Raw genomic sequence first — 21,339 nt, 5'->3', positions numbered from 1 at the left:
CTAGTGCAACTTATTTTTACAACACTAAAAATAATCACAACCGACTAGATTTGCACAGTAAACTGCACTGAGTTCAAATAGCCGGCACTCGGATACTTCACTTAAGCACGAAATAGGCCGGAAAATAACAACCGATGCAATGATTTATCAATCAAGTCTACGGAGCTGAATCACGGCGATGTAAACAAACTGTAGCTACACGGAGAAAAAAAATACGATGATAGATGATTATTCTCGGTATAGTATTTGTTAAAACAAAAAAGTGAAGTGGAAGATAAAATTGAAGAATACGTGAGTTTGGTCCACAACCAGTTTGGGGAGAATCAAAAGGTTATAAGAGCGGACAATGGTGGCGAATATTCGGGCTTATCTCTAGAACGTTTCCTGAAGCAGAATTGAATTACTCTCCAACAAACAATACCTTATAGCCCTCAGCAAAACGGTATCGCTGAGAGGAAGAACCGTAGTTTGACTGAAATGATGCGGTGACTTCTCGCAGAAGCTAAAATGAGTAAAAAATATTGGGGCGAGGCCGTGGTTACAGCTGTACCAAAAAATTTAGAAGAAGCTGTATCGAGATCCGACCACAAATCTTGGATAGAAGCCATGGAAAGTGAAATCACATCGCATCATCTAAACGAAACTTGGGAATTAGTCGACCCACCAGCGAACAAGAAGGTGATTGGTTGCAGATGGGTTTTTAAACTCAAACAAAATGCGGTGAAGCCGTTAAATATAAAGCAAGACTAGTGGCGCAAGGATTTAGCCAACGCTATGGGCTAGATTATGATGAGGTATTTGCACCGGTTGCAATGCAGTCTACGTTTCGTATGCTTCTTGCTATAGCCAGTAATCGTAGAATGTCACTCAACCACTTAAATATAAGAACAGCGTATCTTTATGGAAACTTAGAAGAGGAGATTCATATGCGTCATACCAGCAGGAATGAAAAGTTAGTTTGTCGGCTACGGAAAAGCGTGTACGGCTTGAAACAGTCGGCACGCTGTTAGAACAAGTGTATCGACGATGTTTTGGTGAAAGCTGGGTTTCGACGAGGTGTTGCAGATCCGTGCTTGTACAGTAAAATGGTTGATGAAAGGCAGATTTATGTTTTGATATACGTCGATGTCATTCTTGTCGCTAGTGAGGATGAGAAGCATCTTTCGGAAGTTCAGGATGCGCTGAAGAAACATTTTGAAATAACAAAGCTTGATGATTTACGCAGTTTTCTAGAAATGGACATTGAATCTTAAAATGGGAAATATTCAATTAGTCTAAAGGGTTATATTGAATGTCTCACAGAAAAATACAATCTTATAATCGCAAAACCTGTCAAAATTCCAATTGACCCAGGTTACGCAAGGGATGCAGGAAACAGTAAACTTCTCAAGAATGATAACGATTACGGAAGCCTGGTGGGTGCTCTTTTGTACATTTCCGTTAACAGTCGCCCAGATATAGCTGCGAGTATGTCGATACATGGGCAGAAGGTGAGCTCACCGACAGAAGCGGACTGGTCAACAGCCAAAAGAGTTTTCAAGTTTCTCCACACGACTTGTGATTTGAAGTTGACGTTCAAAAATAAAACTGATAAACGGTTGCTCGGTTTTGCTGATTCTGACTGGGCGGGTGATGTAGCAACGCGAAAGTCAACAAATGGATATGATTTTTTGTATGGTAATTCAGCAGTTTCTTGGTGTAGCCGCAAGCAAACATGCGTTTCATTATCTTCCATGGAAGCGGAATATATTGCGCTTAGTGAAGCTGTCTGGCTTAGGCAGCTTCTACTGGATTTCGGCGAATGACAAAAGGACGCAACAATTATCAATGAAGATAATCAGGAATGAATTTTATTTGTAAATGCAGGTCGGACATCGAAAAAATCAAAACACATCGAAACACGTCAATTCTTCGTGAAGGACATTTGTGAACGTGGAGAGGTTAAATTGCAGTATTGTCCATCAGAGCAAAACACAGCTGATTTATTCACAAAGCCGCTTGGTGTTTTAAAGGTAATGCAACACAGCGAAGCTTTGGGCCTAACATAACATTTGGAGCAGCCGCATGAAGTAGAGGAGGAGTGTTGGAATATACAACTTACATCGGCCCCTTTTTCATTCTAGTATGAGCATCTAGCACAACGAGGTTATATAAAAGTTTGTTTGACGATCATTATATCCGGTGTTTGATTTCGTTATCGTAGTCAACAACAATTTTGTTGTATAACAGCCTAATTAACTGTAGTTCATCTGAAATCCTAACAGCAGCTTAACAAAACAAAATTGTTTGCTTGGATGCTCGTTTAATATTATTGAAAAAGGGACTTTAGTAATTGTTTTTCAAAAAAAATAGTGACTTCAGTGACCTTTTGATGAAAAAAGTGACTGGCTTTAAGACAAGTCACTACAAAGTAACCCGCTTTTGTCGAAATATCCATTGGTTGACTCCTCCACAGCAGTGCTGACAACTAAAAGACGTGCACAGTTAACTTTCTATGTATAATCATTTCTATCCAATCGAACATTCGAGTGATCAGGACGCTAATAATAAAAACCATTTTGTTACCGTACTTGCTAGTTTGATTATCGTTCTTTTTCGGTGATATACTCCGTTTCCTTGTCGTCTCACAGCTTTGAGCCCTGTAACAACTCAACTTTATATATATTTAAGAGCAACTCGGGCATCGTGTACAGCCTGCCATAGAAAATGATCACCAGTTCAGTGCACCGAATAGTTGCGTTCTTTTTAGAGTATTTCAACGCCAAATTAACAAATAATTTTGCGTACAAAATCCCACTATTTTGGCAGGTTTTGCATTGCACTGCTGTAAATAACCTGTCCAAGAAAACCGCTGCCGAAGCAGTTCGATAACATATTGCTTTTAAAACATAAAACAAAGTTTAAAAAACAAACATTTCTACTCACGTTTAGCTCTATCGTCTTTCCATTTACGAAACAACTGTTCTTCTATGGAATATTGTTCATTATCCAGAGGGTTCCCCGTACATTTATTTGCTTGAAGTGCTTCTTCACAAATCATGGTTTGCAATATCGAAGATTTGCATTCATACTCCCGTACATGGTAAGGATGAAGACGTATCTTGACATGGTATCCATTGTCCCAGATATCTTTATACTGTTTGAAAAACTGAAGATTGATGCCATGTCGTTTGATATATTGGTATCCATAACATTCTTCTGGACTAAAATCTTCTGCTGGTGCCCGACAATACAAGCAAATTTTGTCATACATAGGAAACCCGGATGGTTTGTCATCATCACATGCCGTAATTACAAATTGTCGCTGTGGATTATTATGGCGTTTGTGATTTGGCGACAATTGAATTCCTTTGCAAAGATTGTCTTCTTTTAAACAGGTTATTTGATTACTAAAATCCAATGCTATATAGAAAGACAGCTCATTATGTTTACCAAACAACGGTCCCCGCTTGTTTTTTTTATTAGACCATGGACCAGGCTCACAAATGTTTTCGCGGTTCCTATTTGAATTGACCAGATATGTAGTATTTGACTTGTTTAACAATGCAGAACCCTTATTCTCTTGGCTATATACTGATGTACTGTGTGTTGCATTGTATAAATCTGTTTCTTGATTCACAACTCCCGGCATATTGTGTCGCAGTGCAATTCCTGTTCGTAAGCTCCCTATTGTACCCGTATTTTGCATTTTAAGTGATGTTAGTGCATGCCTTTTTTCGGCGAACGATAATTTGAACATTTGTTTTGATGATTCATCTTTGTGAAGTAATCTCTGCGACATGGAAAAACTAAACTGCTTGTGGGCTAAACTTAGATCTTCTCTAGGTGACGCCCCAGCATCGAATCCTTTTTGATATATAGCTTCAGTCTGATCAAAATTATCTTCTGAATCGAAATAGTAGGCCCAAGCAATATATAATTCTGCACAAAGTGTCCCAATACCACGCTCGTATAGCTCTTCATACAATTCTTGCGGTGAACTTTGTGTGTCAATCTGAAAATATTTCGTCAAAAAAGTCCAATAGAGAGTATACATACTTACATATTTTATACACAATTTTACAAAACGTCGATCCTGTTGGTATCGTTCAACTTTTTCAAATTTTGCAATGCAATGGAGAAGGATATTATTTAATGATGCATGGTTAGTTTTTGTTACAAAAGTTTGTTCAATCCAACAAATGTATTCATACCATGGTTGTAAAGGATCAGATCCACTATACTTCTCTATTTTCTCTTCAAAGAATCTTGAGGAAACGAAAACTTAAGATATAACAAAATATAATTGACAAAAAATCACCTTTTTTCTTTCTCAAATTGTGAATCCGATGTCAACGCAATTTTCAATTGATTTACATTTCGTCCGCCTCGTAATGGTTTAATATTTTCTTTTCGTTTTTCCAGGTCCTCCATTGATTTTCTAGAAAAATAATATATGAACAATAGGACAAATTTTATTCGAAATGCTTGATGAAAAATCGCTTTTACCGGTTAGGATACGAAAATTTAAAGAGAAAGTGCTGCAGAGTGGCCAGATGTTCAAAAAGATGTAATTGCCCAAAAACTGAATATGTCAGTGCCTAAGGTCACACGCTCCCTAAAATGAATTCAAAAATGATTAGAAAACAATTCATTTCCATTAAAAGTGGAACAACACGAAAATTGAGTAACTCTGTTGTTATTCAAAATTGTGTAACCATAGTATGGGCAAATACTGTGTATTTATTATTCAGAATGATATATACAATTGAACTCATTTTTTGTGTTTAATAAAACTCATTTACACACTTAGATTTTGTTGCCGAGAACTCAACAGCTGATAAATTCAGCAAAATATTCTACAAGTTTCCGGCAGAATTTTCAAGAACTTCGGCAAACGAGATGTCAATACTTGCTGGCTCACGGTAGATCGATATATTTGCTGAATGTTCGTCGAAATATATTGCTGACATTTGTTGAAAACTTCGCCAAGCTCGCTCAGCTGTTAGGAGGTTTGCCGAGATAAATTAAGTGTGTAGTTCTTAAAAAATATCAGTTTATGTGTACAAAATTATCCATTTATTGAATTTAAAACTACTCAGTTTTAAAATTAAAACCTACACAGATTTAGATTTTGAAACTATCAAGCAGTGCTGATAAAAGTCATTTTCCCCAGCAAAATTCTTCGAAAATTACAGCCAATCATTTTCAATTTTCACTTCCAATGATCGCAGCACTCTTTCAGATACACTAGATTTTCGTCCTAGTAACGTGCTGTTATACTCAGATGAAATAGATCACGCCTATCGTTCATGGTTACGGAATAAAATTTGACGACAAATCCAACCAAATGATCTTCACTTCAAAGCGAAAAAGAAAAACAAACAGTCTACTCAACCAAAATAAACCTCACCGAAACACTTTTTCACTAACACTGACCGATGCCTTGACAATCTTCGTTAACTGATAAACTGATTTTGTTGTCTTGCTTTCATCGCATGAAATATAATGAGGTGTTTTGACAGTTCACTTCCATGCAAAAAGCGGGAAGGGAGAACTCTGAAAGGATTGTAAAAAAATAACGTTCATGGATGCTTTTTTTCACTTTCACTCAAGAGTGTCAACAAATATCAACCCTGCAGCAAGTTTTTGAATAGAAAAATATTCATTTTTGAATTTAAGACTAACCATTTTCAGAATTTAAAAGTACTCAGTTTAAGAATGGAAAACCACTCAGTTTTGAATGTGATGTTAGCGTAGAAAGGGAGGTTTGTGCCAGTAACAGTCAGAACAAAACAAAACTTAGGTTACATTCTATCTGAACGGTGTCTAATTATATTTATTTTTTAAGTATATTTTGCTCTTTTTTTGTGATGCATAATCGCTTGATATTTTACTCTCCCACAAATTTCCTGATGACACGAACAACCTGAAAACTTTTGGTTCCTTAGAATGAATAATGAAAAAAGTTTATATGTGTACCTTAAAGCTTTTTAAAATGTCCGTGACCACCTTCTCAGCGATTTTCTCATGTTTTGGAATCACTCAAACAGCCACAAGAACAGATAACACGGCCGCAAAGGCTAAATAATGGCGCACAAATGTTGAATCATGGTGCCGCCTTTTCACTCGTGTCAAATAATGGCGTCGTTTTTCATGCTTAGTACTCAAAATTGAGTTTTAGTGGTAAATTCAAAAATGAGTTATTCTAGATTAATCTAAAATCAGTGTAAAAATAACACAGAATCACCAAATGCGTGCAGCACGCTCGTGAAAAGTAACACGGCGAATGAATTAGTTTTAATTCAATTTCATAAGTTGCACGGAAACGTCAAAAAATGAATACCGCATTTGGTGATTCTGTGTAATTTTTACACTGATTTTAGATTAATCTAGAATAACTCATTTTTGAATTTACCACTAAAACTCAATTTTGAGTACTAAGCATGAAAAAACGACGCCATTATTTGACACGAGTGAAAAGGCGGCACCATGATTCAACATTTGTGCGTCATTATTTAGCCTTTGCGGCCGTGTTATCTGTTCTTGTGGCTGTTTGAGTGATTCCAAAAAATGAGAAAATCGCTGAGAAGGTGGTCACGGACATTTTAAAAAGCTTTAAGGTACACATATAAACTTTTTTCATTATTCATTCTAAGGAACCAAAAGTTTTCAGGTTTTTCGTGTCATCATGAAATTTGTGGGAGAGTAAAATATCAAGTGATTATGCATCACAAAAAAAGAGCAAAATATACTTAAAAAATAAATATAATTAGACACCGTTCAGATAGAATGTAACCTAAGTTTTGTTTTGTTCTGACTGTTACTGGCACAAACCTCCCTTTCTACGCTAACATCACATTTAAAACTGAGTGGTTTTCCATTCTTAAACTGAGTACTTTTAAATTCTGAAAATGGTTAGTCTTAAATTCAAAAATGAATATTTTTCTATTCAAAAACTTGCTCCAGGGTTGATATTTGTTGACACTCTTGAGTGAAAGTGAAAAAAAGCATCCATGAACGTTATTTTTTTACAATCCTTTCAGAGTTCTCCCTTCCCGCTTTTTGCATGGAAGTGAACTGTCAAAACACCTCATTATATTTCATGCGATGAAAGCAAGACAACAAAATCAGTTTATCAGTTAACGAAGATTGTCAAGGCATCGGTCAGTGTTAGTGAAAAAGTGTTTCGGTGAGGTTTATTTTGGTTGAGTAGACTGTTTGTTTTTCTTTTTCGCTTTGAAGTGAAGATCATTTGGTTGGATTTGTCGTCAAATTTTATTCCGTAACCATGAACGATAGGCGTGATCTATTTCATCTGAGTATAACAGCACGTTACTAGGACGAAAATCTAGTGTATCTGAAAGAGTGCTGCGATCATTGGAAGTGAAAATTGAAAATGATTGGCTGTAATTTTCGAAGAATTTTGCTGGGGAAAATGACTTTTATCAGCACTGCTTGATAGTTTCAAAATCTAAATCTGTGTAGGTTTTAATTTTAAAACTGAGTAGTTTTAAATTCAATAAATGGATAATTTTGTACACATAAACTGATATTTTTTAAGAACTAAATGAGTTTTATTAAACACAAAAAATGAGTTCAATTGTAAACATCATTCTGAATAATAAATACACAGTATTTGCCCATATTATGGTTACACAATTTTGAGAAACAACAGAGTTACTCAATTTTCATGTTGTTAGGGAGCGTGAGGGCTATGCTATAAACTTCAAATCCGATATAAAAACCGCGTTACCAAATTTGATAGTGGTACCACTGACATTGAGGTACCGGATGGCAGCCCTATCTAAACTCTACACGCTCATTTAATTTAACTCCAAACTGAGTTAAATATCACTCTGTTTTGTTAAAAGTGGACGTACTCTAAATAGAGTATTAAATGTAATCAAATATTTGTGCTATTACTCACTTCTGGTAACATGTCTATCTGTCTGACTGAGCAAATTTTACTCTGTTGCTATTTATCACAAATCAACGAAACTGAGTGAAAGTTACCCATTCTTATAATTTAAATATTTTTAAATGAATTATTTCAGATATCATTTGAAATGAAAAACCATCAATTAAACGCAAATCATCATTTGATTATTCATAAATGATTAAAAGTAGTCCAATGATCATAGTCCAAACAACTTCAACATCTTCTGCCTTGGCGGCTTCTTTTAAAACAGCAGCGATACGGTTAACAGTTGTTTAATCTTTTATATAAGGTACTAGACATGAAGTCCGTAATCATGTGCAAATCTGTTGGAATTTTGATTCCAAACATTGATTCCAATCTGGTACATTGAAGGAAATCTACCTGGTAACGACAACGAACATTCGACCTGTTACGAAAAGCCTTCCAATACAAGCCGGTTTGCTCTTTCTCGAGAGATGCCAGGTACATTTTAGAATCTTCGACGCCGTCAGTGAGTCCGAATGTTCGAACCAAATTTTAACTTTGAGAAACACTTTAAAAATAACTGATAAAACGTCGAATATTAGCATCAGAATATATGATACTTTTACTACTTGAAAATTTTTGACATTCGCTCATATTACGCAAAAATTGGGTAAATACGGATCTGGAGAGAATCTGAGTAAATATTACTCAGCTCAAACAATCAGTGTTACTCAGTTTTTGACGTTTAGCATAGAAATATAAAACAGAGTAGATGTTACTCAGTTTAACGTAAAATTGAAGGAGCGTACACTGAAAAAACTGGGCACGCTCCATCCAAGGAACCGTTCAAATATTACATAACGCGGAATTTGGCAATTTTCAATACGCACCCACCCCCATGTAACGCAATTTCACATGTTTGCCACACGCAATGTAACGCTTCGCTGAATACCCCCCCACCCCTGAGCGCGTTATGTATTATTTGATGATCCCCAAGTGTTTCATCATTTGGGTATGAAAATGACTCTGCATCGTTATTTGAGGAATTTTTCTTATCGAATTCAATCATTTTTCACTTTCGATTCAAGTTGTCACACACTCAACTTACATCTATGAGCCACACTTCATTTACGTATGATTCCAACATCCCTTTCAAGTGAATTGCACTTGAATCTGCCCCACTGTTTCATCACAGTGATATATGTCAAATGAAGTGCCGTTTGTGCTAAAAAATAGGAAAATGGTGACAGAAGAGTCAGTGAGTGTCATGCGGCTTAGAAATTCGACGATTTTCCGGACTACATCTGTAAATTTTTGCAAGGTGTGAAAGCCAAATGAACACGGTAATTCGGATCTCCGGTACTTATTTGAGGAAGAAATCTAGGTTTAGTTTTAGCGCAAATCCGTGCTTCTCTATTAACGCCCGTGCCTACTCTTCTGATTACTTTCTTCTTACTCTTATTCTTATTCGCTTCGTTCTATCTCTGTCCTATAGCCTTCTACACTGATCGAAAATATCACAGCAAAGATGCCACACTCCCAATACCCTCACTTAAGCGTTCTTCAACAAGTTCCTCCTCGCGTATATCAGACACTATCGGCTTAAGATGAGAAACGTTCCTGTAGTATATTTTCCCCGTTTGCTTGGAGCGTATTTCAGCTTCCAACCCAGAACGGCTGATAATTTCGAAAGGTTCTGGACTAAAGTTACTGCACAGTTTGTGATTCTTCGATGTTCTTTTCACCACTACCACATCGCCTTCCTGCAACGTACTTTCTTTGGCCTGTCTCCGTTTGTTGCACGATTCAGCTGCTTTGAGCTTCAGATTCCAGTCTCGATCCCTTATACCTTCCGAAATTTGTTCCGGTGCTCCTGTAACGCTCGGCAGTTTGTCCTTTAGCATCCTTCCAAACATCAACAGCGAAGGGGCAACTCCTGTCGTAGAGTGCGGCGTGGAGTTGTACATGAGAAGATAACTCCGCAAATCCCATTTCCAGTTTGCATTCTCAGATTCCTGGCTTATACGCAAACGCTTCAAAATGGATCTATTCTTGCGTTCAACTTCCCCATTTGCTTGCGGCCAATAGGGTGTAGTTTTCTGTTGCTCAATGCCGAACTCCTTGCAGAAAGTCTTCATTGTGTCACTTATGAACTGTGGTCCGTGGTCCGATCGAAGAATATCAGGGAAACCGAACCGACAAAATGTTTCGTATAACGCCTGTACTGCAAGTTCCGCAAGGGTTTGCCTCATTATCACCACCTCCACGAACCGACTAAAATAGTCGATTAAAACTAGCAAGTAGTGCTCATTAGGAAGAGGTCCCAAAAAATCTACTGCTAGCTCTGACCAAGCTTTGGTGGGCATTCTTGTTCTTTGCATCGGCTCTGGAGGTTCTACAGACGAAACCAAGGTACAAAGGTTGCAACTTTTAACGTAATTCTCGACTTGAGAGTCCATCTTCGGCCACCAAACTTTTTGGCGTAGACGTCTCTTCATTACGCTCATCCCTGGGTGTCCCTCATGGGCACAAGCAATAACCTGGGCTTGAAGAGTCTCTGGAATCACCAGGCGATCTCCACGCATGACAACTCCTACTGCCGTGTGTAGTTCCGGCTTGAACTGTTTATACCCTCTAGTACTTTCTGTCCAGGTATTCATCTCCAAAGATAGCAGGACTTCTTGAAGGGTTCCATCTTTCTTGGTCGCTTCCACAATATCCTTCAGTACAGCAGCGTCCGGAACACAAGATTGCACCATTTGATGGATATGCATTTCGGTTGAGTGATCAAAGGCTTTAGGTGGAATTACGCACAATCGAGAAAGTGCAGATTATTCGAGCCAGATTCGTAGATGATCTCGTAATTATAGGCCTGGAGACGCAAAACCCACCGCTCAATGCGTGGACAAGGGCGAGATCGAGGGTTGAACAGAAATTTCAACGCTTTACAGTCAGTGATGAGTTGAAATCTAGTTCCCAGCAGATACAGACTGAATTTTTCCACTGCTCATACTATGGCCAAGGCTTCTCTCTCTGTCTGAAAATACTTCCTCTCTAGATCAGTGAGCGCTTTGCTGGCGAATGCTATGATTCTGGTCTCACCCTGTTCGTAACTAATTTTGTCTTATTCTTCCGATTGAAGAATCCTAAGTAGCCAACATCACTTACAGCTTCTTTGATTTTTTCAAAGGCAGCGCTATGTTCATCTTTCCAAGTAAATGTTGACCCAGGCCGCAAAAGCTGTCGGAGAGGATCAGTTTTCGTAGCGAGGTTGGATACAAATCTACCAACATATGTGACCAATCCCAAAAAACTCCTGAGTTCGCTCACATTCTTCGGCTCTCGAAAGCTTCTTATAGCTATGATCCGTCTTTCGGTGGGTTTCACACCATTGGCATTTAGCACGTGGCCGAGGAATTCAATCTTGTCTGCACGATACACTCATTTTTGGTGGTTCAGGAGTACCCCATATTGTTCCAATCTCTTGAGTAACTCCTCTAACCGCTTGTCATGTTCTATTTTGGAGGCACCAAGCACCACAATATCGTCAAGGTATATTATAATACCTTTCAACCCTACCAGTACTGTTTCCATAGTTTTTTTGGAAAATCTCAGGAGCACACGACACCCCAAACATTAGTCTCTTGTATCTAAAAACGAATGGTATAATTAAAAAATAATTACAACAATAAGCAATTGCTGCGATTTATTTTATTCATTAAAGAGCAATGCAAAAGAAATAAGACAACAAGTAAAATGCAATTCAAATATTAACGTAAGTATCTACCTGTATAAACCGGTTTTCGTGATAAAGGTGGTGATTGGACGCGATTGCTGAGAGATCTCTAGTTGATGGTAGGCATCCTTAACGTCGATTTTTGAGAAAACGGTTGCCCCATCGACTGATCCCAGAAGTTCATCGACCAAGGGCAATGGGTGAGGCTCCCTCATTACAGCCTGGTTGGCTCGACGCATGTCAATACACAATCGAATATCCCCAGAATCTTTGATGACGGGTACCATAGGAGAGACCCACTCGGAAGGTTGTTGGACACGTTCAATGATCCCTTGAGCCAGCAACATATTCAGTTTCTCTTCGACTTTGGCTTCAAGAGCGTAGGGAACACGTCGATATGCTTGGCGAACAGGTTGAGCATTAGGATCGACTGGTATCTCAACAATTACGCCCTTGATCTTTGGAAACTCTGTTGATGCCTCTCCAACTCGATCAATGTCAAACCCCACCTTTAGTACTTGCTGCAACTTCGCAGTATCGTTTCCCAGAAGACACTGTTGTCCTTTCTTGGCGACGTAAAACTGTGCTTCAGTTTGTCGTCCTACTCCTTCGATAGTAGCGGTGAAGCTACCCAATATCTCCATTGCCTTGTCCGATCCATAACCCTTCAAAATCTTATCTACTACCGTCGTCATGTTCGTTACCAACACTCCTTCCTGTTTCATCTGCTGCCATGAAGGGTGACTTATTATGTTAGCGGCTGCACCGGAATCGATAACCATGAGTACTTCCACACCCCCAACTTTGAAGGGGAATGTGTTTTCTCCCATTGCATAGAAAATATAATTCTCATTTTTCTGGTCTTCGGTTGAAGTTTCTTCGATTACTCGAACTCGCTTTGGAGCCACGGAAGAAAACGTCGGTCGTGGATTTTGGTTTGGACGCTTTCGGCATTGTCTCGCATAATGTCCATTTTTTTGCAATTCAAGCATATCGCATCTTTCGCCTGGCAACACTCTGCTCCCATTACGTGTCCTCGCTTACCACAAGCAAAACAGACTGGATCTGATCGACTTGTCCATGACTTTTGCTGATGTGGTTGCCACACAGATGGTGGTTTGTTCCACTTAGGTCCATTGATAGTATTCCGCTTTGCAATCGGATTAGATACTCTGTTAACGTCCACCGAAGGTTTGACATCTGCGAACTCTTTCAGCTTTTTCTCGCTTTCTTCCAGACTCGTACCAAGAGCTTCCACCTTCTCCAGGTTCAGATCCTTTTTTAATAGTTTCTGGCGAAGTTTGCTCGAACCACACTTCTCCACAATCTGATCCAGTATCATTTCATCAGGTTTATCATAGTCACATCGTTTTACCTGAGCTCGCAGCCGAAGTAGAAAATCAGAAAATCTTTCATTAGATTCCTGTGCAGTTTGCCTGAATTGGTGTCGTTCATAAGTACGGCGCCGAAAAGGCTCAAAATGTGTATCCAGCTTGGCGATGGCAGCATCATAATATGGTAGATCTTTAACTACATACGATACACGACTTTTGTCTGGTAAATTGTCATAAACATCACGTAAATCTGAGCCTCCCAAATACAGCAATTTTGATCTTCTGTCCAACTGCGATTCAATTTTTTCCGAATTGAAATAGGCCTCCAAGTCCCTTTTCCACTTGGCCCAAGCAATCGGTAGGTGAGATGACTCGATGGTAGTTATGAATGGTTTGATACGACAATCCATTCCAGCCCTAGTCATGAGTAAAATAGATAAAATAAACATCAAAATTGTGAAGCTCAAATTGAACCGATCAGATCATTCTTGGCGATACCGCCCTACAATACATTTCAACAGTATGTTTTAAAATCAACATTCATATGTTGTCAGCGAGCCCGCTATCTGCCTTTGTCCACGGTGAACCCACCGTTCATTAAAATTCAGCGAACCCGCTGTAGCTCCTGTTTATGATGAACCCACCATCTCACATTCAGCGAACCCGCCGTTATATTGTTTCATGGTAAAACAACTGTTCCTTTTTTCCTTTTGGTGAACCCACCGCCGTTAGAATTTTCACGACAACTCAGAAGTAAACACTGTGCAATAACGCAATTGGCGAACCCGCCTCTCCGTTTTTTTTTTCTGGGTGAATCTACCCTTCTATAAAATTTTAGCGAACCCGCCGTGTAATGTTTTTTAAGTTTCGTGTTTCACTTCCTCATCCTGTTAACTCTGTCAAGAGAGGTGATCTCACCAACACATGTAATACACATGGCGGGTGGCATAGCGCTAATTAATTTCGGCTCTACTTTCATGAATGATGCAAGCAATTTCGAAAGACGATCTTTTTCCGCTGAAACGAGAAATATAGTTGACTTCAACTTACATTTTCACCTCGTCGCCAATGTGAAAGCCAAATGAACACGGCAGTTCGGATCTCCGGTACTAATTTGAGGAAGAAATCTAGGTTTAGTTTTAGCGCAAATCCGTGCTTCTTTATTAACGCCCGTGCCTACTCTTCTGATTACTTTCTTCTTACTCTTATTCTTATTCGCTTCGTTCTATCTCTGTCCTATACTGCCCATAATCGCATATTTGTAACATTTGCAAAATTGGTTGTTCGAGCAATTCGCACTTTTATATTTTGACCTTAAATGCATTGTTACTAATATATTATCGCAAATAGACACTTTAACTAAACTTAGTATCATGAAGAAAGCACTACTTTACACTATGTATACATTGAATATTACTTTTGAAGTCAAATTGGTTGAAATTTTTGCAATGATACATTTATGCCGTCACTTTCAAGCTACTTTTGGAATATATCACATGGAAAAAGAAGTTTTTCATGTATTCAACAAGCATGAGCTGAACATCAGAAACGGATCACCGGTGGTTGGTTACCGGACCAGAATAACTTCCGAGTTCCAAAGGATGCAGATGTGGATTTGGATGGAAACTTTTTTGACAAAAAAGTTGAAAAAGTTAAGTAGTGTGACAATTATGCGGTTATTTACGCTATGTGACGAAACAACTTGGTATTTTTTACGACTTTTTTCACACAAACATAAGCATATTTTTCCAGATGTAAAAAGTACATACTATTCTAAGCATTTCCCAATAAAAAGCACGAAATCCATAAAATGTCGAATGTTACAATTATGCGATCACAGGCAGTATAGCCTTCTAAACTGGTCGAAAATATCACATCAAAGATGCCACACAAGGTATGTAATTTATGTCATGTAAAGGAATCAAATTTTATTCTTATTCCGTTCTTCTAGCTAAAGATCACAGAGATTCTGATGTTTTCATCTTTACGCTAGAGGCAAGTATTTGTTTACTAAATTATCAATTAATGAAATTAAATTAATTAAATTCTTTGTTTGCTTTACAGGCTTCTTCAACAGAGAGGGAAAGTTTATCTTTGGTGATTGATTATTATAGTGAAATTTAAATTTTATAAATAAAACAAAGGTTACATTATATGCAATTATTTCCAAAAACTGTTTTTATTTCAAAATCGAATAAAAATCATTCGAAGCGCGATGAACATTCATTTGAGATTTAAATCAAAACACTTTATGTCAATATGTCATAAAACGAAAATTGGAAGTGTTTTCCTTTTGAAAATGAGGTGTTGCACGATAAATAGATCTAAAGTGTTTCGCATATGAATTCTATATGTTTTGACCAGTAAGGCGAATTCAAGTGCAAAACACTTTATAATGTCGTGTCGATTTCTTTCAGTGTATACCACGTTTGACAGTAGACAAACTACACGTTCGTCAAATTTAACTCTAAACTGAGTGAGATGTCACTGACTTTCGTTAAAAGTGAACCTACTCTGAACAGAGTTTTTATGATATTACTCATTTATGTGTAGAGTCACCATGTGTCAGAAATTGAGTAGGAATTACCCTCTTCTTAGAAAACCGCTTTAAAATGAAACTGAGTAAAAGCTTCTCAGTTTGCTCGTTTTGACTTCTGATCCCTTTGATGAATGAAACTGCCAGAGGATACTATTATAACAAAATCACAAGTTTTTTTTTTCAAATCTTTATATTTCGCATATACATATATGTAATAAAAAAAAAACAAACCTTTTTAAATCATTAGTGTATCTTCTGCCTTAGCAGCTTTATTAAAAACCGCAGCAATACGGTTCACTGTTACCCGGGAACTGTGACTTGAGGTTTTAAATAGTACACATGCCAAAAAATCCATAACCATATTCTCATATCTGGAGGAACTCTAATACACAAATAAAAAACACTTTTTTCAAACAACAATACAACACGTTTTTCCAAACAACAACTTATTTTTAGCGAAACGTTTTTAAATGTTTTCAATACCACTCAAAAAAAAAAGGGTAAAGCAGAAAATTATAACAATCTGAGTAACTGTTACTCAGTTCGGTAAACGAAACTTGCTCAATTTTTGACGTTTTAAGAGACAATGTAAAACTGAGTCAAAGTTGCTCAATTTAGAGTAAAATTGAAGAAGCGTGTATCGGAGCTTTATTTAAAAATAAGGGCATCTTCAGCGGTGGTCTATTTTTGAAATAACTTTATACTAGATTTACAACAGCGAAACCTGAATCCAACCAGCTAATATATTGCCCCTTGCATGACTATTTGGACTTCTGTGATAATCATTCATTGCCCAATTTCTTATTTCGCTCTATCAAATTGGAACTCCAGTAGCGCAGTGGCACTTTTTTTGGGTTCATTGTTTGTTTTGTTTTTCATTTGCAACATTAAGTATAAATTTTTGAACAGCTTTAATTGAAAATTAGGTTGAATATCAAAACAAAACAAAGTGTTACATGAATCATTGGGTGATTCTGAGTATCGATACTTTTCGATTGTCATTGTATCGATACCAGACCTCACGGTTTCAAGTATACTTTATAAATATATATAAGTATCAAGCACTGACCATTGCTGGAGTGATTTCTTATCAACCTACCAAGGTAGCAGTCTTGAAAGAGATTTCTTTTGTCTAGATAATAAAATATTTCTGTCAAGCGTTTCGATAACACTAGTATCGATACCCATCACCCAAACTGCGAAATCGTGTGCGAGATTCGACTGTGATAATCGTGTATTTCGGGGTAGTCCAATTTGGCATAAAAGTCGCAATAGACCAACTTTTCGTTCTCCGCACCGGTGTTGTATTTCTTGTGGTTTTAAACCGCTGACATCTGACCCCATGCTACCAGTTAATGAGACTTGTTATAATAAAAAGCACTTAATATTTAACAAACGGAAATTCGCTAATAGAGGTTTCCCGCCGGACCATACTCCCTATTTTTATATTTTTCCTTGAAAGTACATCCAATTTAAGTAACAATAGCGCAAACAGATATTTTTTTTGTTACTTCTTGACTTTACTATGATTTTTTAAAAATCGAAAAATGCACGAATGTTGAATTTATTTTCACCAAAACATGAATGTTGAGTTTTTACATTTATCCCTCGGCAACACTGTTGATTCTTGAATTGCACAGAATTTTTGGCAACACTGTGTTAATATGGCAGCTTGTTCACCAATAAGGAACTGGTTCGAAATTGGTTATGAAAAGTAGTGTTCTTGTCTCTTCATTTCGTGTCAGTAAAAGTAAATAAAAAGAATTCCTGCTACATCATGTCGAACTATAATTATGAAAAAGCCGATTCTAGAAATTTACCTGTGCTTACTGATGAAATGTTGGTAATATTTTTCGCTACCAATCCTAGTTTTGCTAGTTCTGAGATGAGACAAGTGAAAGTAAGAAGGTAATTTGCTTTTCTTAGAAATAATTTCTTGCATGACAACGTTTCATTTTCAGATCAGGCAGAATTACATACGGGGATTTCGCTGTTGGTTTTGTGAAACTTCGTCGTTTTGGAGATCATTTTGAAATATGTGCCAGTGTTACTCCTGAACACAGAATTAGCCACCAACCGTATGAAGTAACTTTGCTTGTTAATGAGAAGAAGTGTGATGTGGAAGATTTTAGCTGCCAGTGTTAGGCAAGCAAAGGTTAGTATGCTCTTGAATGGAAAAGCATAACGTAAACCGGCTACTAATGGTGATGCACCTCCAGCGAAAGTGGTTCGTTCGTAACACAAATTTGGAATAGCGCTTCCAACTTTACATGAATCATGCGGCAGTGTACTTTCATGTGGCCTAGGTAGAATTCGGCCTGCTCTGTTTAGGAGGAGATGTGATGGAAAAAAGTCGTCCTGCAGAATTTCTTCCCCACAAAATCAATCTCTTTGCACCCTGTTCGAAGATATCAGCCGGCGGCTCACATTCTGTTAAATGACGGCCGCGTTACACTGGAAGATAACAAAAGGTTGCCGAACTAAGTTTGTCCTGGAATCGAATCGCTTGACATTGCTTCCGGTGGCGATCATCTGATTAAAAATTTGGAAAAACTTAGAATGGTCATGTCTACAACGTTGGATGTGCCGAGCAGGATCAGCTGAATTGTATCTTGACCCTAGCAACATCTGGTGAGTCCCGACGGGGTAAAAAGGAGCAGCCTAAACCTGGTGTCGTCACATTGAGGAAAAAGTTTGTTCTCTCGCAGGTGCTATTTGGGCTTCAACATATTGTACCTTCTATAAAGATAGTACATCTAAAATCTTTGCTTTCGGATTGAGCAACTATTATCAGCTTGACATTCCGAATCCGAATGAGAATGTAATGAAAACATTATTCGTACCGGTCAGCAAACAGATCCAGGACAAAAAGATTCTGAAAGTATCCAACGAGGGTCAACACAGTTTGTTCTTGGTAGAGGATAAACCGTCAAAAGAAGGTACACACATTTCGGATGTTGCTAAACATGCTGTTAAACCTAAGAAAACTTCCACTAAGGAAAAAACAGAACCATCTTTTACTTTGGATAAAGCAAGCAGTAGTGTGAAGTCAGATGATGTAAAACTCTTTGAACGAAAAGATATATGTACTTCGCTTACAATAAAATGCTTTTGGCAGCAAACATTTGCTTGATTATTTTAGTGGGTTGCATAAGTTTAATCCATATTTCTGATATTTCTCGTTTTGAAGTATCCGACGGAACCGAAATAAATTTAATGTCAGAATTATCACTTGTTGAGTTACAATTGAACACGCAACATTTTTTTATTCTTCTTTTCGACATGTTTATTAAGAAGAATTCTGTCACTTCCGATGTTGTTTTGCTTTGGAAAAAAGTGGCTAGCAGTCGATAGTTTTTCACTTACACTTTGATCTGTGCACAAAACATGCAAACGAGCGCCGCTTTTCATACAGTTCCTACAAGACGTATAATTTCATAACTGAAAGATGATAAAGTCAAAACTTTAAGAGAATGTTTTAAACGAAGTAATAAAATACTTAGTGTTTTTGACTGAATATTCTTGCGGTTCAGTCCGCCGGTTGAATTAAACGCAGCCTCGAGGCGTTCTTTTCAAGGTTACACAGGTTTCTTAAGAGAATTTCGTTTTTATTTTTTCTGAAGTTGGTCGAGATTTGATATCCAAATCAGCTGTCAGAAGCAGCGTTGCCAGGTCATTTTTTTTTAAATCTGGAAAAGGCAAAATAAAAATCTGGAAAAAATCTGGCGGTCATTTCGTGGTGTGAAAGGTTAATTTTTCGGATAAAAGTCTTGAGGTACGCAAAATTTGAGGTGACAAAATTGCAAAATTTCGCGCCAAAATTGAAGTGATGACCTTTTTGCGGAACAGAGAAAATAAAATCTGGATAAAATCTGGATCATCCATGAAAAATCTGGATAATTGGACATCAAAGCTGTCTACCTGGATACATGTTCAAAAATCTGGATAATCCAGCTAAATCTGGTTACCTGGCAACGCTGGTCAGAAGAGCGATCACATCAAAAGGTAATGAAATAAATAAAAGGTACGGGAAAAACAAAATTTCGCCAGCATAGGACAGTGAATCCTCAGCGACGTCAAGATCAAAAAATAAAGTAGAGCGAACAACTCTGTTCGTTTTTCAAGTGTGATCACGCTTAAGTCTGTTTGACTTATAATTGTTCTCATAAACCATGTTATTACGTACTAGCATCCTTAGAATTCTTCTCACGCTACCTCCTCACCTGTATTTGCCTCGTTGAACTAAACCCACCACTGTCAGTTTCAAAAATGGTGAAGATAAAAGAGGAAAAAGGGTTAAACGAAAAAAAAAAAACGTGTTCGGCAATGTGGGGTAAAATATGCATATTTCGTTTTTTTTTTTTTTTCAATAGTTACAAGCCCCAGTGGGAAAAAAATTAAATGAGGATCGGTTTTAAAAATCAAAAGGCATCGTTTAGGCGAATCAAAAATTTTGAAGGGAAACCTCTATTGCGCGCGATGCGTCCGCACCACTACGCTTCCAACACTGATCTGAAAAATTGTAGGAGAAACTTGTTTTAAAAGTTACCCATCTGGAGGAATCTCTGGGATTGTTATTTTTATACCAAATGGTATCTCCTAATATCAGATCAGTGATTGAATCTGTAGAAACTGTTTCGTTATTACAAGTAATATCACAGTTTCTACTTATTATTCTTGAATCATCAATTGAATCGTCAGGTTTCTTTGGTATGAAACATTTCTTAGGGTTAATTAAATCTAGCAAAATCTTTGGTGTGTATGAGAATATCTTTTCTGAGGGAAAACAGCCTTTTGGCAGGCAAGAATTTCTATAATTTATCAGGAATAAGCTTATTTGATCTTCCATGTCCAACTTCCTTGCCCCTTCATTGAAAAGAAATTTCTTTAATACGTCTTTCACAATCCTGACCGACCTTTCTGCCTGTCCATTACTGGACGGATTATATGGGATCATTCAAATAATACATAACGCTCTAGGGGGTGGGAGGGTATTCAGCGGAGCGTTATATTGCATGTGGCCAACATGTAAAATTGCGTTACATGGGGGTGGGTGGGTATTGAAAATTGCCGAATTCCGCGTTATGTAATATTTGAATGGTTCCAATGGAGGACTTTTCATTACGACTATACCTTGTTTTTTCAAAAATGATAAAAATTCAGAGGCATTGGAAGGTGGACCCCCGTCTGTCACTACAACATCTGGAAGACCAAATCTAACAAAAATCACAATAAATTTTCTAATGACTTGAGCTGCATTAGTACCGTATTTCATCCATTCTACCTCAATCCATTAGGAGAAACTGTCAACAACCAGTAGAAATATTTTCTGACCAAAGTAAAAGAAATCTGCATGTATTCTGCTGAAAGGACGTGTTGAAGGAATCCAGTGTGTTTTACTTTTATCCGTAGGTACTACAGCCATTCTGTTACAACTATCACAAGAGTTGACATGAGACTCAATCGCCGAGTTAATGCCAAACCAAAAAACTGACCTACGAGCCAACTGTTTCATCTCAACTATACCGGAATGATTCACATGCAAAACTCTCAGAACCTCCTTTTGCATTGATTTGGGAATAATCACTCTATCCTGAAAGATTAGACAGCCATTCACTACTTCTAAATCGTGTCGATTAGAGTAGATGTTTATTAGGTCTTTGTCGAAACTTTCAGGCCAACCATTTTGATAATAATACATCAAACGTTGTAAAAACGAATCCTCATTAGTTTCTCTAGCAATCCTGGAAAAATCTATAGAAACTTCCTGTGTCAAGTTGATGCTCTTTATGTACTCCTTATCAAAATCAACCGGAACTTGTTGATTGAGCGGAAAACGTGAGCA

General features: G+C 37.6%; 2 protein-coding genes and 2 long non-coding RNA genes across 8 annotated transcripts in view; 1 reads left to right on the top strand and 3 right to left on the bottom strand.

Annotated features, from left to right (window-relative positions):
• LOC129731895 (uncharacterized) overlaps positions 1-5,323 on the bottom strand; it is a 131,732-nt gene extending 126,409 nt beyond the window's left edge. For 2 of the 5 annotated variants that reach the window (XM_055692258.1, XM_055692259.1), the window contains exons 1-5: positions 5,101-5,323; positions 4,489-4,597; positions 4,301-4,420; positions 4,043-4,247; positions 2,926-3,994 (exon numbers count right to left, since the gene is read on the bottom strand). In XM_055692258.1, coding sequence (XP_055548233.1) covers positions 2,926-3,994; positions 4,043-4,247; positions 4,301-4,413 — 1,387 coding nt within the window. In that variant the 5' untranslated portion in view covers positions 4,414-4,420; positions 4,489-4,597; positions 5,101-5,323. Of the gene's footprint in view, positions 1-2,925; positions 3,995-4,042; positions 4,248-4,300; positions 4,421-4,488; positions 4,598-4,788; positions 4,808-5,100 lie in introns of those variants that run through there. The other 3 variants (XM_055692256.1, XM_055692260.1, XM_055692257.1) reach the window with 2 other exon arrangements.
• Positions 5,324-9,402: 4,079 nt separating this feature from the next.
• LOC129728699 (uncharacterized protein K02A2.6-like) lies at positions 9,403-10,659 on the bottom strand. Its single transcript, XM_055687151.1, has one exon. It carries the CDS (start codon positions 10,657-10,659, stop codon positions 9,403-9,405), a length of 1,257 nt encoding a protein of 418 aa, XP_055543126.1.
• A 6,265-nt stretch (positions 10,660-16,924) lies between these two features.
• Positions 16,925-18,616, top strand: LOC129731891 (uncharacterized). Its single transcript, XR_008729111.1, has 2 exons — positions 16,925-17,402; positions 17,456-18,616. It is a non-coding gene; the product is annotated as an uncharacterized LOC129731891 (long non-coding RNA).
• On the bottom strand, positions 18,554-19,773 carry LOC129731894 (uncharacterized). The gene is made up of 2 exons (XR_008729118.1): positions 18,994-19,773; positions 18,554-18,935 (listed from the first exon to the last, which is right to left on the bottom strand). It is a non-coding gene; the product is annotated as an uncharacterized LOC129731894 (long non-coding RNA).
• Between the last annotated feature and the right edge of the window lie 1,566 nt (positions 19,774-21,339).

The sequence above is a fragment of the Wyeomyia smithii genome, chromosome 3, assembly GCF_029784165.1.
Source record: "Wyeomyia smithii strain HCP4-BCI-WySm-NY-G18 chromosome 3, ASM2978416v1, whole genome shotgun sequence".
Lineage (NCBI taxonomy): Eukaryota > Metazoa > Arthropoda > Insecta > Diptera > Culicidae > Wyeomyia > Wyeomyia smithii.
This window is presented reverse-complemented; position numbering and strand designations above follow the sequence as displayed.